Source organism: Aspergillus neoniger (assembly GCF_003184625.1).
Source record: "Aspergillus neoniger CBS 115656 unplaced genomic scaffold BO87scaffold_94, whole genome shotgun sequence".
Taxonomy (NCBI): Eukaryota; Fungi; Ascomycota; class Eurotiomycetes; order Eurotiales; family Aspergillaceae; genus Aspergillus; species Aspergillus neoniger.
In genome coordinates, this window is record NW_020291222.1 from 1 (window position 1) to 15,676 (window position 15,676).

At 46.2% G+C, this 15,676-nt stretch overlaps 7 protein-coding genes across 7 annotated transcripts; 3 read left to right on the plus strand and 4 right to left on the minus strand.

The window, feature by feature from the left end:
- Window positions 1–1,861: 1,861 nt before the first annotated feature.
- On the minus strand, window positions 1,862–2,275 carry BO87DRAFT_273425 (uncharacterized protein; the record flags this gene model as incomplete). Its single annotated transcript, XM_025618911.1, has 2 exons — window positions 1,862–2,089; window positions 2,138–2,275. Coding segments are annotated over 2 exons (366 nt in total), but the record flags the coding sequence as incomplete, so codon positions are not given.
- Window positions 2,276–2,774: 499 nt separating this feature from the next.
- On the minus strand, window positions 2,775–3,338 carry BO87DRAFT_453666 (uncharacterized protein; the record flags this gene model as incomplete). Its single annotated transcript, XM_025628543.1, has 1 exon — window positions 2,775–3,338. Exon 1 carries the CDS (start codon window positions 3,099–3,101, stop codon window positions 2,775–2,777), a length of 327 nt encoding a protein of 108 aa, XP_025473637.1. The 5' UTR covers window positions 3,102–3,338.
- A 40-nt stretch (window positions 3,339–3,378) lies between these two features.
- On the plus strand, window positions 3,379–4,123 carry BO87DRAFT_243083 (uncharacterized protein). The gene is made up of 2 exons (XM_025618851.1): window positions 3,379–3,469; window positions 3,573–4,123. The coding sequence occupies exon 2, from the start codon at window positions 3,639–3,641 to the stop codon at window positions 3,978–3,980; it is 342 nt and encodes a 113-aa protein (XP_025473638.1). The 5' UTR covers window positions 3,379–3,469; window positions 3,573–3,638; the 3' UTR covers window positions 3,981–4,123.
- A 1,073-nt stretch (window positions 4,124–5,196) lies between these two features.
- BO87DRAFT_411446 (uncharacterized protein) lies at window positions 5,197–7,518 on the plus strand (the record flags this gene model as incomplete). The annotated part of the gene is made up of 8 exons (XM_025626444.1): window positions 5,197–5,319; window positions 5,377–5,729; window positions 5,785–5,789; window positions 5,882–6,104; window positions 6,165–6,494; window positions 6,528–6,629; window positions 6,684–7,143; window positions 7,201–7,518. The coding sequence occupies exons 1-8, from the start codon at window positions 5,263–5,265 to the stop codon at window positions 7,516–7,518; spliced, it is 1,848 nt and encodes a 615-aa protein (XP_025473639.1). The 5' UTR covers window positions 5,197–5,262.
- Window positions 7,519–8,719: 1,201 nt separating this feature from the next.
- On the plus strand, window positions 8,720–9,876 carry BO87DRAFT_371542 (L-lactate/malate dehydrogenase; the record flags this gene model as incomplete). Its single annotated transcript, XM_025622076.1, has 2 exons — window positions 8,720–9,119; window positions 9,215–9,876. Exons 1-2 carry the CDS (start codon window positions 8,870–8,872, stop codon window positions 9,874–9,876), a joined length of 912 nt encoding a protein of 303 aa, XP_025473640.1. The 5' UTR covers window positions 8,720–8,869.
- Window positions 9,877–9,879: 3 nt separating this feature from the next.
- On the minus strand, window positions 9,880–12,474 carry BO87DRAFT_411448 (phosphoenolpyruvate synthase; the record flags this gene model as incomplete). The annotated part of the gene is made up of 2 exons (XM_025626445.1): window positions 10,040–12,474; window positions 9,880–9,929 (listed from the first exon to the last, which is right to left on the minus strand). Exons 1-2 carry the CDS (start codon window positions 12,417–12,419, stop codon window positions 9,880–9,882), a joined length of 2,430 nt encoding a protein of 809 aa, XP_025473641.1. The 5' UTR covers window positions 12,420–12,474.
- Window positions 12,475–13,529: 1,055 nt separating this feature from the next.
- BO87DRAFT_347275 (FAD-binding oxidoreductase) lies at window positions 13,530–15,259 on the minus strand. The gene is made up of 4 exons (XM_025620932.1): window positions 15,053–15,259; window positions 14,209–15,000; window positions 13,779–14,169; window positions 13,530–13,690 (listed from the first exon to the last, which is right to left on the minus strand). Exons 1-4 carry the CDS (start codon window positions 15,188–15,190, stop codon window positions 13,557–13,559), a joined length of 1,455 nt encoding a protein of 484 aa, XP_025473642.1. The 5' UTR covers window positions 15,191–15,259; the 3' UTR covers window positions 13,530–13,556.
- Window positions 15,260–15,676: the final 417 nt, after the last annotated feature.

The following is a 15,676-nucleotide window of genomic DNA, read 5'->3' on the forward strand; positions in this document are numbered from 1 at the left end:
TGACCAAGTAGGAGTCTTCTGTAAAAGCCTTTTACAAGACCTCCTATTATCTGATTGGCCTAGCCCCGCTAGACCGCTTTCCTGTTTTGGACTAGCGCCTGGGCCAGAATCCCAACATTAGGAATATCTAATAATAGTAAATTTTTATTAAAGATATCTTTTAATTTTATTTACAGGTAAGAATTTGTAATATCCAGTAATTATTATATAAAATATCTCTGATATAATAAATAATCAGATTTTATTAAGTAATATAAGAAGAAGTTCTATAAAGATATTCTATAATTATTATAATAATATTATTAGTAAAATTTATAAAAATTTTTTATAGATCTTACTTAGAGAATACTGCCTGAATCTTTATATTTATAATTAATAAATTATAAAAAGTACAGGTTTTTATAAACTAAGTAAATAAAGTTATATAGAATATTATAATTAAATAATACAGATAATTTATAGTTTTTAACTTATTATAATTACTTAGACAGTATTTTAAATATATAAAAAAATAATAAGTTTATTTATTATTATATAAAATAATTTTCAGAGAGATTTACCAGCCTGGAAAAGTAATTTAGAAAATATTAATAATTTATTAATAATATATAATTAAAATAGAGTTGTAAATATATATATTTACTATTATTTTATATTATAAAAGTAATTTTTTTTTATAAACTTGATTATTACTACTATCTGAGATAATATTAAATTAAATAAATAAAAATAAAATAAAGCATGCTGTTTTCTTTTTTCTGATTATTTTTAAAATTAAGAAGATTAGTCTTATATTAATTATTAGTAAAAATATAAATAATTAAGATAAATAATTATTAACCTGAGTATATTTTACCTGTATTAAGACTTAAAAGAGTATAATAGGTAAGTCTTAGTATTAAGAATAATTAAGATAATTAACTGTTCTATTTTTGGCTGTTCGGTGGTTAGGTATAAGGAAATCTTATATCTAACTGTTAACCTGATGGCAGGTATAAATCTTTCCATTAACCTACCCTACCCTGGCCGTTAACCACTCTAGCCGGACATCTTTCTATATAGCAAAATAGGGCAATAAGACATACTCTAAGTTGAATAAAAAATCATCTATAAATGACAACAGCATATGGCCCACCGCGTTATTCAGATAAAACACTAATCTAATAATACAAATAAATACCTGACCATACTCAAAGAACTATTAATCAACTTTTGATAAATTAATTTATTTTATATTAGTTATAATTATATCCTATATACACTTCCATCAACACAGTTATCTATGAATTATAATAACTCCAGATTTTGCTCTTTCCACTGGTAAAGATCTGACTTGCTGTACAAGATAGACGGATATGTATATAGAAGATAAAGATATTTATGAGATACTAAAGATTCTAAAAATAAATGGGCTGTATAGAATATAATACTGAACACCCGCTGAAAGATAAACATACTAACAGACTCGATATTTGAAAATTTATCAAATCCTTTGTTAGTACTCTTATGTGAATTCCATCACTTAATATAACCAGAAACCTCTTCGCCATGGCCCTATATTTAGGATAAAGAGAGAGCTGCACTGAAGCTACATGATGGCTTAGTTGAAGGCCAGGATATTGACAATAGGCCTAGGTAATAACAAAAGTCACTTTCGTGAACGGCATAGGCGGCAAACTAGTCATGGGACGGAGTGATCATCTTCAAACCATCAAGATGGAAGGATGTTGAAAGCTGATCAGTCAAGTCCTGGACTGGTAAGATTATGACCTTTGCCACAACACATTCTCGGCCCAACAGAAGTCCACTTATTGACGGTAAACGAAGGAAGGCATACAGACACGTTATCCACAGAGATCATCAGTACCTTCTTCTGCTCCATTAACTTGGCATTGGGGCAATCATAGACGACATGGCGTCCGAAGACCGGTGTCGTCAGGGGAAAGTAAACCTCCGCACAGACATTTCGAAGCCTACCATTCAGAATAGAATCATTGCCCTTCGTACCCAGATAAACCGTCGTCTTGTTTCCAAGAAGGACAAAAGTGAATATATCGCCATAGTATATGCAGGGTAAATGGACCATTCGCTCGAAAGCCATGGACGTTTGAAGCTTTTTCCTGAGGCCACAACGAACCTTTGCGCGACGATCGAAGAAAAACTTATAGGGTCCAATGCCATAATTGATGGTGCTACCGATCCAAGGGACCCAGTAAAAAACCACTGGCGGCTCGTGAGGGTTCTTGAAGAGGAGTTGTCGCAAGACATTAACAAGGATGGACGATACGAATACGGTCAACGGACGACAACTCCAAGGGTCCATATCGACAGAGCCGAGCACTGCTCGCAGAAATTGTTCACAATGTCCGCAAACATAACCATGTTTGCACGAACGGTTGTGAAGAAGAGGATTTAACAAAGTTGGATGCTGACAGAGAGGACATGTGTTCATACAGAGAGGCACCCTCCTGTACGCTCAGAATAAGAGCCAATATAGCGAAACGTGGTCCTTTTGATAATAGGAGATGGGGCGGGTGGTACAGCAAATATGGGTAATACGGTGTCGTAGTTTTCGAATATCAGGACTGTGCCTTGAGGAGGCGGACCTGATTAATGTATGGTCTAAACCTGAAAGCCAGATACAGTGGGGCTATTTCACACCACGCCACTCGGTAATGCATTTCCCGTCACTCCTGCTGCCGATGATGGACCGGAAGAGGCGGAAGATCTACATAAGCCTTCCTTCTTGAGTGATTATACCTCTCCGGGGTAAATCATTCGTCCAGAAAAGCCAACCGACAGAAACAGAACTCAAATACGTTAAATGGTAGAAGACCCGTAGTTCTGGACTTTGGTCCTTTGCTTTTTGCTAGGCCTTTTTTCCGCGTCCCACCAGCACTTGCAAGGACACGTTTGATACTGGACGCCGAAGGTAGGACGCCAAATTCGACCCAGCGGTAAGCGACCATCTCTCCAACATATAGAGTAGGTTTCTTGGTACAGCGATTACGGAGGGCACCGGGTACAGTATCACAGGAGCAACGGTTGGTTGCCAAGCAACACGAATGGTGGGGTGGTCTTACCCTGCCGAACAACCTCATCTTCCTGTGTGCATTAGTGACGGAAAGTTCACTATATTGCGCTGGCTGAGCAATCTGTGATGCCTTAAGCCCTTTCCTGCTACATGTTATATAATTGATAATGTTACGCTGTCACGAATTGAGGGTCTTGCAAACGAGTCTGATGCAATCACACAAAATTGTCCTCTTCGATTCATTCCTCAAACAATAACTTTAGTATTTAAGAGACAGTATTGGAGACCGGAAACCGTACGAAACCCATGCCGGGTCTTAATTTAACTTAAGCGAGTCGTGGTATGAAAATGTTCGCAATCTCAGTATGTGCGATCATACGCAATCTCCACTTTCTCTCCAACCAGGTTGTGCTTGTTCCAGTCAATACTCCAAAAGTTACGTATACCAACAAAGAACAAGAAAGTAATGAAATGTCAAGTCGTAATAACAGACGTCTTCTAAATTATCAATGAATCTTCTACTTACACTACACTACAGACCTAGAGCTCTGATTGATCTCCAAAAAGGTCTCAAAATTAGGCTTAGAATGGTCATTCTCAGCACATGGAACAGAGTTTGTACTTTATAGCGCAGAGATGTTTGTGGCCAGGTCAAGGATCTCTATTACATTGCCTTTTAATGAACATACTCCCGTGTCGACTAGTCAAAATGCCACACAAAACAACCCCTTATCAGCGTTTACCAACATGTGCTCGAGGTGGGCTTGTAAGAAATGGTGTTGGCTCCCTCGCCGCTGCTGTGCATCTTCTTCAAGATGCCAAACTGCCAACATCCCTCATATATGCCCTCGACAGACACGCCGAGACCGGGGGGGTTAACAAAAGCAGCGCAAATGCCGAAGACGGCTATGTTCTCCACCTCAGAATTCTCTATTTCTACGACTAAAGCGTCGGAGAATTATTGTTTTATCTTGTGTGCCTGATATTCAAGATCTCACAATATCTCTGCTGGCATCCATCGATAGTAATGATGACTTCGTGGTTGACGCTGGCGGGCACTCCGCCAATGTGTTTTCGTCGCATTGAATCATTATCAGCATGAATAATATGCGCAGTATCTTGATCAATCTTGCTTTAATGACGGAAGGAGTTCAGAATAGTGCTACTTGGGATATGATTTATCGTTCAGCTGCTCCTCATGGGCTGGCTGCTGTAGATGCCCACAATGGCGTGGACGGACCGGCATTAAGCGGTGGCTTCAGGAGGTTAACGGGGAAGCTTATTGTTGACCAAATGCAGTGTCAAAATGGTTCTAACCGACTGTAGTATCATTATCTTCGGACGGTAGCAATCACAATCTTCCCTGGGCAGTCCATAGAGCAGGATAACTCTTGGCGTTGCGACACGAGATTCTTATTCTGCGCCCGCAAAGTCCATAACGCCTTTGAAGTGATGATGTACTTTCACGTGCCGAAACTGGCACAATTGTCGAGTACGGAAACCGATTCCATAAGCGTCAAGATTCAAATAGTTATAGGGGTAGTTCATCCCATCCACGGTCACTAATAAAGGGATGATTACCTTTTTGGAGGCTTGTTTCAAAGATTCGCAAAGAACCCTTGCCATCTGCTTCCACACGTATCCACGCCTTGGTATAACTTCTTCAATGATGTCGCAGGTGCAACCTTGAACTTCCTAATCCGACGAATCAATAATTCTATGTTGATCGTTTCTCTACCCTTACCTTTAGATCATACAAGGACGTAAGACCCAGCTACCCACCTGGCCGAAATAATACCTATGCTTCCGCAACCGTTCCGAAATCTTGCCACCTTACTGACGCCGGGCGGACTATGCGTGGCTGTCCTTTCGAATGAATGAACTCTAATTATTTTGATGTCATAAAGTGTCCTTGTTATCAGTTGAGGGGTCACTTTTACGTCAAGACAGAGGGGGAGTTTCTGTCTGATTCCTTGGGATTGCCGAAAGCTTCCTTGTCTCTGGCCGGCGTTCAGCAACAACAATATCCTTGAGAGTACGGGAAGCAACACCTAAGGCAATACCGCGTATAAATGTACCTGTAACCCAGCAAGTTTCGCTTATTTGTAACTAGGTCTTACATTGAAGAAGAAACTAGCGGTGGCATTACACATAGTGAGAATTGCATTTTACCCGGCCGGGAGTCCATAAAAAAATCGAGCAACAAGACGCCAACTGCCCCTAAAGAAATGAGCACCGCTAGTTCAAGGTACAACGCAGATGCTTGGTCTGGGAGACCACTCAATGTGTGTTGATACGTCGGCTTCTTACACATAAACTGAATCTCTAACAGCATGTCCCAGGTCATCTACGCTGGAATTTCGGAACTTATCTGGGACAATACTGGCGGAAGAGTTGCAATTGTCATCCGGAATTCAACAGATCTCGTTGATTTCTTCGTGTGTTCTTGGCACGCTCCCCGTTCCGATGTATCAGACCATGCAACTGACGCGATAATTGCAGAGCTGAAAGAATACAGAGAAAAGCATGCGGGGAAAATAGTCAGCGCTGCTCTTCACCAATCTCTTGCTTCCTGGTGTCCATTATTATGCTCGCGGCTGTGGCGCGAGCTTGACATTGTGCCCTTGGTACTTGAATACAAGGACCGTGAAAGACAACATACCGATAAAGGCGAGCTGGCGACCTATGCTGGGTAGTATAAGAAGAAACTCGATAAGCAGGCAGATTCAATGGTGTGAAAGTGCATACAGTCAGTGTTATCTTTAGAATAAGCGTAAAAACTGATGTTGTACAGATCCTTCGGCATTAACCATATACTCCATAATCATATAAATTATGATGGCTCAGTGGATGTAGATAGAGGCTACTATATATATCTTGCTTGTCTAGAAGACTACAAGAAGACAGTCAAACCTGCAATGTGGTCTGTGGCTCAACATTATGCCCAAAACCTGAGGGAAAGCGAGGTGAAGATCGCCTTTTTTAGTATGACGTGTCAGGGCAAACCCGACGTTCCTACCCGGCATGCTCTTGCACGGTTCAGCAACAGGCTCAGAGTTCAAGTCAAATGGTATACATCTGCATCGTTTTCGAAAACTCGCTTGATTGAAATTTTAACATCATCACACAGGTTTGTGCCGAAGCCTCGACCGGGAATGGTTCCTCTCATCCGGAAGATGCAAGACATCTTGGAGGGACTAGGTAATCTACTGTCAGTTATTACTGTTAATGATGAGTTATTGATCCTGGACTTTGCCTACACTAACGCGAGAAGGCACTGGCTGTGCCAGAACAGGCTCCTTCGGCCTCGCGCGGAGGAGGCCGTCAATATAGTAATTGTTGACAGTGCGCCACTTTTGACATTGGCTCTACTCTCAAAGCAGCAGGATCCCGAGTGGCCTGTCATATTTAAGAGTAGTCTTTACACTCAAGGAAACCCGCTTCAGGACTACAATAGCCCGTAATCCCGAGCATAGGACTATATCCGAACCAGGTTAGCTCATGTTGATCTGCTAGTATTGCTACTTCCGAAGGAACTTGCGCCGCGTGTTGTGCCCGAGGCAAATGTCAGCTACATACAATATTCCGTTGACCAGTATTAATCCTAAAGCTCCATATATAATCTGGACCCATGCTAATACTGGTGTAGACTTGATGGTCAGAACAAGCCTTTGACTGGCTGGGACATTGGCTTCTATGGAAGGGAGCTCAGCTCCATCTGTAGAAATCTGCAGGTATCTACTATACACTATCCAGAAGGTAACAATCCCACTGTCGGAGCGCTACATATATCGCTAAGACTCTCCCTTCATATAGAGCAATATATCCTCCATCTGTCCCAGTTTAGACCTGGTAACGGTACTCTTTACCTTCTTTACTCGTATCAGAGGCTTTACGACACATGTGTCAAGGAGCGTCCGGGACAGCCAGTTCTGAAGTTGTTGATTTGTCACCGTGGTCCCTCCCGTACCCCAGAAAGCTCCCCTTTCTACAATGCGGTCATGTCTCAAATCAACAGCAGCGAGAGCCTGTCTACGTCCGTTTGCATCATTCCAATCGGGGCTGCGGACCAAATGTGGAACGCCCGGATCACACACGCAAGAGCGCTTGTGCAGCTGTCCACATTGCATGGGACCCCTGAAATGCTCCTCAGAGCCATCTAAAAGGGGACACCGATCATTACTACCAGAGATGCAGAGTTGCTCCCTTTCATGCATGAATCAGACCATATTATACTAGTCAACAAAGGGGATGAGTGTGCCATAGCTCGGCATCTTTCTCGTATCTTTAGTAATGAGAAAATTTCCCAGCACAAGGCAGCGCCTGCGTTGAAGAGACTGCTTGATAAGTATACTACTGTCGGGAATGCAGTCAGCTGGTTTTATCTGGCATCAAAAATGTCTCGAGGGGATTACTTCGAGCCTCGGGGTAAAGCTATCTATAAGCTGGCCCGAGAGGAGGCGGGCTATAACGCAGGCGATTAAAATGCTGTCTAGTTGCCAATTAACTTGAGAGAACCTTCTGTATAATGTTCACTCATTAAATCTCAATTCACAACAGCTCAACGTGGCTCCTTGCGTTCTTTTCTTCTCTCCATAAATGTGGCAATTCTTTGGGGATAAGCTTGGTAAGTATGCTCTCATCTGATTACTGACCAGATCCGCGGAACTGCGCATGACAACAAGGATTGGCAGAAAATCCAACTATTACAGTCAAATATATGTGTTCTTCTGTTAAAATATCCAGGGATATGGCCTGTCTAGTCTATCACAATGCATAGATAGAACAGACCGTCTCCATAGTGGTACACTATACCGACTGTTGACGTGACTACCACCATAGAGATACAGGGGTGGCCGCTGCGTAGGTAAAGATCGGGCTGGTGAGAAAAAAGCGGAGCTCAGGCCTCCTGTATTGGTCATTACTATGTGCGCTCTATCACCCTGATCAAATTTGCCATACGTGATTACTGACATCTTAGGTGATATCAAACAACCCATTCGATTGCCACAGCGATATACTAGTAGACACCAGTCGGGCGCTAAGGATCGACATATTAGCTTAAATGTGCCAGGGTTAATATGTTGCTCTGCTTGTAATATTCAAAGAAATTACTCATGCGTCACGTAAAGACGACAAAAGATTGGTGACGGGCTTTGAAGCGTATTCGTATCGCGCGCTTCTTTAGCCCACCGCTTTCGATCCTGGAGTAACTCTAAACATCTATGCCAGCAAAAGCAACCTCAATCGACCGTTTTTCTTTGATGGATACATATTATATATTGTGGACAAATACTCGCTGAAGTAACGCTAAGTCCAGAAACTCACACTTCCCTAAACATAAAGAACTTTTCACTTCGAAACCGACTCTGATCGTCAACTGCATACCCAGAGGGATATCGTGGCTTACCATGCGCCGCAAGCGATGACTGGCTAGTCTCGAGCCGAGTGAGCCGGAATGCTTGTACGTGGTGGAGCTAGGCCGAAAGCGGCGTACTTCACTTTGCAGATTCCAGACAAAGCTCGCAAAGTTAAAGACAGTTGTTATTTGTCTATGATGACGTATGTAATGCTTATCATGTAACCATACCCGTAGAGGATAGAGCAATGACCAAGCACTTCTTTGTCCAGATTTCGTTCCAGGAAACTAACTTCCACCCCGAGTCACCCCGTAACCATGGCACCGCAACACGAGCTCTCCTCACTGACCCTATATTTCATCCATCCTCACGGCTCACTTCGCATCTCTAGCAGTCTGTAAACGCTTTAATCGGAAGCCGAATTATACCTGGGCGCCACAGATATTAAGTACAGCAACACGAAGAAAACGCAAAAATGCCGACAATAGCCCTAATTGGCCTTGGCTCCGTGGTTGCTTCAACAGCTCTCTCTATAATCCACCAACGCATACCTGCAACCCTTCTCCTCGTGGACATCAAATCTACCCTCCGTGATGCCCAAGTCAACGATCTCTCTGACGCGGCACTCGTTCACGGTTCCGTGACACAAGTCCAGGCAGCCACGCATCGCGAGGCGAGTCAGGCAGACGTGGTGATTATCACTGCAGGAGCGAGACATACGCCTGGTACAACCTCAACCCCTTCAATTTCATGTTGAAAGTGGATTTTTGTAACAGCAAAGGTAGAGGTCCCGGCTAATGAGGATGAATATAATGTATAGGAGAAACCACTCTCCAACACCTCTATCACAAATTCAGTATCCTGAAAAGCATTCTCAACGAAATGCGCCCATTTTCCCCACGCACCGTTATCCTAGTGGTTGCTAACCCCGTCGATTTACTCACCACACTGGCGCAGGATATTGCTAGCCTGCCCCGTAGACAAGTCATTGGGACGGGGACGTGCTTGGATTCCCTAAGGCTACGAGGTGAGGTATCCCATGTCCTTGGGACCAAAATGGAGGAGACAGAGGGGTATGTAATTGGTGTACGGGGAAATGAGAGTCAGGTTATTATATGCTCTGGGTTACTGTCTCCCTATGGAGAGGAAGGAAATTCTATCCAGAAAAGATTGGAGGTGGAGAGTAAGATTGAGCGAAAATCGAAGGCTATTGTTGCTGGGAAAGGAGGTGCGCCGTGGGGAATTGGGGCTGTAGCTGGGAGTCTTGCGGCCGCAATGGTGAGAGACAACAGGAGGGTGTGGACAGTGAGTTGTTGGAGGGAGGATTGGAAATGTTGTTGTTCGTGGCCGGTTGTGGTGGGGAGGGAGGGAGTGGTGGAGGAGGTGAGATTGGACTTGAGGACAGGGGAAAGAGAGGCGGTTGAGTTGGGAGTCAAAAGTTTGAACGTGATAGTGGAAAGGGTTAAGGAGAATGAAGCGTGAAAATTAAGTCATCACAAGGCCATCGGGGAATGGGTTGGGTAGAAGAGAATTTTCTGATATAGGCTAACAAATTCATGTAACGAATTAATGTTTTTGTCTCACCACAAATCACATGTATCAGACTCATCCTCCTTCTGTTTCTCTGCTTCCCTCCTCGTCTCACTGGCTATCACATGCTGCTTCACCTTCACAAAACTATCAGGAATCACCGAGACGGAGTCAATTCCCGCCTCGACCAAGAAGCGCGCGAAATCAGGATGATCGCTCGGTGCCTGTCCACATATGCCCACCTTGCAACCAGCCCTGCGCGCTACCCGTATGACCTGCGCAATCAGCGATTTAACTGCCTCATCCTGCTCATCAAAGAGGTCCGCCAGCTCGTCTGAATCGCGATCGACTCCTAGCGTCAGCTGCGTTAGATCATTTGACCCGATCGAGAACCCATCGAACCGAGCCGCAAACTGCTCTGCCAGAACCACATTCGACGGAATCTCACACATTACATACACCTGCAGTCCATGCTCTCCCCGGTGCAACCCATTATCAGCAAGAACCTGCAATACCTTTTCCGCTTCGCCTACTGTGCGGCAGAATGGAATCATCACCACTGCGTTCGTGAATCCCATCTCTTCACGCAGTCGCTGAATAGCGCGACATTCTAAAGCGAACCCCTCACGATACAGCGGCGAGTAGTACCTTGATGCCCCCCGGAACCCAATCATCGGATTCTCCTCTTTAGGCTCGAACTCCTTTCCCCCAACTAGTCTTGCATATTCGTTCGTCTTGAAGTCGCTCATCCGCAGAATCGCCGGCTTAGGATACACCGCAGCGCAGAGTGCCGCGAAGCCATGGGCCAGCTTGTCTACGAAGTACTCAGGCTTGTGCTCGTACCCGGCCGTTAATCGATCAATCTCTGCCTTGGCCTGGACATCCTGCAGCCGGTCAAAATTCACCAGCGCCATCGGATGAACTCGAATGGCGTTGGTCACTACGAACTCCATCCGCGCCAGGCCGATTCCATCGGCAGGGAGTCGCCACCAGCGGTATGCGGCGGCCGGGTTGGCCAGATTCAGCATCACCTTTGTTCGGCTGGCGAGGAGTCCGCTCATGTCTACTGTCTCAGTGATAATCTCTGAAATACCATCATAGACGAAGCCCTGATCGCTTTCGGCACACGAGACTGTCACGTCTTGCCCCGAGTGCAACACGTAGGTCGCATCATGAGTGCCCACGATAGCAGGGACGCCGAGTTCCCGACTGACAATAGCCGCATGAGAGGTGCGGCCGCCGTGGTCGGTAATAATTGCTGCGGCGCGCTTCATGATTGGCACCCAGTCTGGGTCGGTCGTTGCAGTGACAAGAATGCAGCCGTCGATGAACTTGTCCATCTCGTGCGCGGACTCGATCAGACAGAGACGACCGGAGACGGCGGCATCGCCGACCGCTAGTCCAGTAGTCAGGGTGCAGCCCTTATGACCAATCTTGTACGTCTTAAAGGCCGCGGTCGCGTCACGGCGGGAGTGGACGGTTTCAGGTCGGGCTTGGACTATGAAGAGCTGGTTGGTGAGACCGTCCTTGGCCCATTCCATGTCCATTGGGCAGCCATAGTGGGTTTCGATGGTGCAGGCCCATCGGGCGAGTTGGAGAATTTCGGGATCATGGAGGACCAATGAGGCGCGTTCAGCTTTTGAGGTTGGCACGTTCCTCGTGGGAGTCTGGTCGTTGCCATATATCATCTTGATGGATTTATCGCCGCGCTTTTTGTCGATGATGGGTACGACGTAGCCATCCGAGAGGAGAGGTTTGAAGACTTGGTACTCATCTGGGTCGACAGTGCCCTGGACGACGTTCTCGCCCAGGCCCCAGGCTGCGTTGATGAGGACGACATTGTCGAAGCCTGTTTCAGTGTCGATGGAAAACATTACCCCCGAGCCGCCGGCATCGGAGCGGACCATGCGCTGCACGCCGACGGATAGGGCGATGCGCAGGTGATCGAATCCCTTTGCTTGCCGGTAACTGATGGCTCGATCAGTGAAGAGCGATGCGTAGCATCGTCGACAGGCTTCTAGGAGGGCGTCTTCGCCCACAATGTTGAGGTAGGATTCCTGCTGTCCGGCGAAGCTGGCGTCCGGGAGGTCCTCGGCTGTAGCGCTGGATCGAACTGCCACGCTGACGTTTTCGACGCCTGCTTTGGATGAAAGCCTGCGGTATGCGGCGCGGATGGCTGTCTCAATATCGGGTGGCCAGCTACCTCGAATGAATAGCTTTCGTATTGCTTGACCAGTCTCGGCGAGGTGGGCCTTTCCTGATTCCCAGTCTGCTATGAGCTCGGCTAGGCGCTTCCGGATCTCATTGGTGTCGATGTATTGCCAGTATGCATGGGACGTGGTTGCGAAGCCGGGAGGTACGGTAATCCCTTTGGCTGACAGAGCTCCGATCATCTCCCCCAGGGAGGAATTTTTGCCGCCGACGAGGGAGCCATCGCTGCGTTGCACGTGCTCAAAGTCACGAACGAGGTGTGTGTCGGTGCGGAAGCCGTCCATGTTGCCGTTTTGGAGGTCTTTCTGTAGGAAATGAACTATACTTTTGGCTATCGCTACAGTACTGTATAATGGACGATGCATGGAATGTGTTGGTGATTCATAGCACTACTTAAAGGCCTCCAGTATCTTCTATACGTTCGCGTGAGGGGTCTGCCGACATGTCATCGATCATTCCTCGGAGCCGAGGATGTCGTAGCTCCGAAAGAAGAAATAGGTCTGTTAGGTTCTGAAGAGAAACTAAGATTCGAGATGAGGGGATAGACGTCGTCAGTCATGCAATCGGAAGCTTCCTAAAAAGCCTATTAGTAGCAAGGTCAGGGTCGTACTTTGAGAATCCGAGATGTGACATTAGAATACGGTCATCGCGGAGTTGCAGCGATAGCTACATCTTGTTGGGTTCAACGTCAGTGGCGGGATATACGGGCTCTTCCCTAGTTCACCCCAGACCTCAACGAGCGGTGCTAGGAGAGGAGTATCACCTGAACTACTGAACGGTGTAAGTTACGCCCGCAAGGTAAAGCTGAGTCACAAGCCATAATGGAAAACCTTACTCCGGCGATTTTGGAGGAAAGTAAATATCTAGAAAAGACACGAGGCCACAGGTCATATGACCCACCCTACACGACCGGATTTGGCACAGCCGCAATATCTAGTTTTCCCAACGCATCCAGACGCCAGCGATTCTCCCTATTTTACATGTAGCTATCGCATGACATCATAACAAGCCATTTCAGCGGACCTGGCCATTAGAAAGTCACAGTTCGCATAGTCTGGGCCAGCTGCTTGCCCAGCGCGGTCAAATTGTCTATGGGCCGCACCTCTGTGATATATATACATAGGCGTGTCGATGACATATGCTGGATTGCACTCATTGAAACGGGACTGCAATCAAGGAATACTGGCCGATGCTCTTGGAGCGCAACGCATCTACTCAATAACTACATCGGCCTTGCATATGAGCAAGATCCGACTAACAACACGGAGTAATAGCTCCTTACTTTTGGAAAAACGTACTTCAGCGTCGAATACTAACACGTCTAGTGGAGGCAACGTCATATCGACTGACAGAAGATAAAAAACGATCTGAAAAGTGAACGGCATGGGCATAAAAATCATCTGATCAATATATCTGACGCGTCATTCCGGAGAATCGACAAGCGCGTTCAGGTCGTGCCATTTTCTAAACGTATTATGTGGGTCGTACTTTTTCTTCAATTCCCGCAGACGGGGAAGGTTCTCTCCAAATATTCGCTTGATCGGCACATCATGACCTATAGATGATGAGAAATTATTTCGGCCCTCTCGACACATCTAAGCATCGACGACAGTGATTGGAGGAGGTAACTCCCTGCAACATACCAGCATAATTCGCATATAACCCGGTTCCATGTTCGGACATGTTGTAATTCGGCTGCCTTTCAATCCCCGCGAGTACTCCAATCCGGTCCATCAGATTCTTCTGTAGCGAGCGGATCTTGTCATCAAGATGTGCTTCATTCCATTCAAAGAGGGTGCTGACGTTGTAGTAATGACCGCGACTGGCATACGCTGTGGCATCATTAGGAACTTTAGCAAGTTGTGAATTCGGCAAGAGCTCAAAAAGCAGCCTACTCTCCCTTGTCTGCGGGTAGTTTCTCAACACACTATCAAACGCCTCGTATATTGACAGCACAAAAGCGACATCCAGAGGAAGCGTGATATTTGAACCTCTAAGGCTCTTTCGAGGACCCACACTCATATCGGCAGGATACTTAATATCGACCCTTGAACGGTGTCCTCGGTGCGCCACAAGACTCTCCCTGTCTAGTACACTGTTGAGGCTATCGTACGGGAGCATCTGCGTTCCATTATTTAAGGACTCGAGCGACAAAATCGGAGAAAAGAACTTTTGTGCGGCAACCTGAGTGCCATTATAGAATACCACCACCAAAACGGAGCATTGAGTCATAGACGGCTGCATAGTGAAACCAAACCAGAAACCCTGCCTACCGTCGGTGATAGTCTCGAACTGATTGGCGAAATTGACAAGCGTAGGTAACTTGTCCGGGGTGAAGAGGAGAGTACCAGCAAATACATGGTGATCTTGTATGTGTGCTCGGAGGCCCAACTCAACAGCTACTCCAAAGCTTTGACCGGCCCCCCGAATGGCCCAAAACAAGTCTGGGTGTTGCTCTTCTGATGCTACCACTGTAGTGCCATCGGCCAAGATCAACCTCACCCAAAGTAAGTTATCAATCGCGAGACCGTACTCGCCGGTCAACCATCCATAGCCTCCTCCTAATGTTGCTCCAGCAGCTCCAATCTGGTTAAGTGTGCTTCCGACCACTGCAAGCTTATACTGTGCGGCTGCAACATCTACATCTTTCCACAACGCCCCACCTTGGGCAGCGAGAACCAAGGAGTCTGGATACACATGGACCTCCCGAAGCCTGGATAGGTCCAACACGATACCGCCATGAGTTGTGGATGCGCCGCTGGTAGAATAACCTCCTCCTTTGACTGCGAAAGGAACGTCATGGCGTGTGGCAAAACGGACGACTATGGCTGCTTCATCGGCTGATGTGACCCGGACCATCGCGCCCTGCAAAGGGTCAATATTGACAGCCAAGCAAAACTCGTCAGGAGCAGATTACCACAAGTGTATTGCATGTTTCACTCCATTGCTCTATGCAGTCATTATAGCCTTCACATCCCCAGGTCAGAATTTCGGCGTCTGTACCATCCAACTCTCTCCTCAAACTATGGATAATAGAGAAGGGTAAGAATGGCATTTGGTCGTCCTATAGCTGGTGTGATTCCTCCGGTCTCAGAGCGGAAAGTGTTCTGAACGTGCCCGCGGGGAGTAAATCAAGGGCAATAGCGTTCGAGACAATTTAGCAATATCTTAAGGTGGGCCAGATTCGAATTTATGACAGTTATCTAAATTATAGATATTTTAGAGTGTTAGCAGCTCCACGGTTGGGGTAGTTCTCACGCCCAAGTTTCTCACACCCATGTTTCTCATATCCATATTTGCGTTACCCGTGCACACTGTACCCATGGTATCTGTACGTCCGGTTTAATACTTACCACATGTGAGCTTAATGGGTTGGTCCTAAACCGAAGCAACCCGCCCCGCATTTCGGCCGAAGGAGGCAAATTACACTTCCCATATCCAGAATTACAATATCTATTGGAAGAGCACGCCTTGTGCGACGGTCCCGTGGACAGGACTGTCCCCCCTTCTAGTAGGGAAATCTTCACAACGAGACAACAGT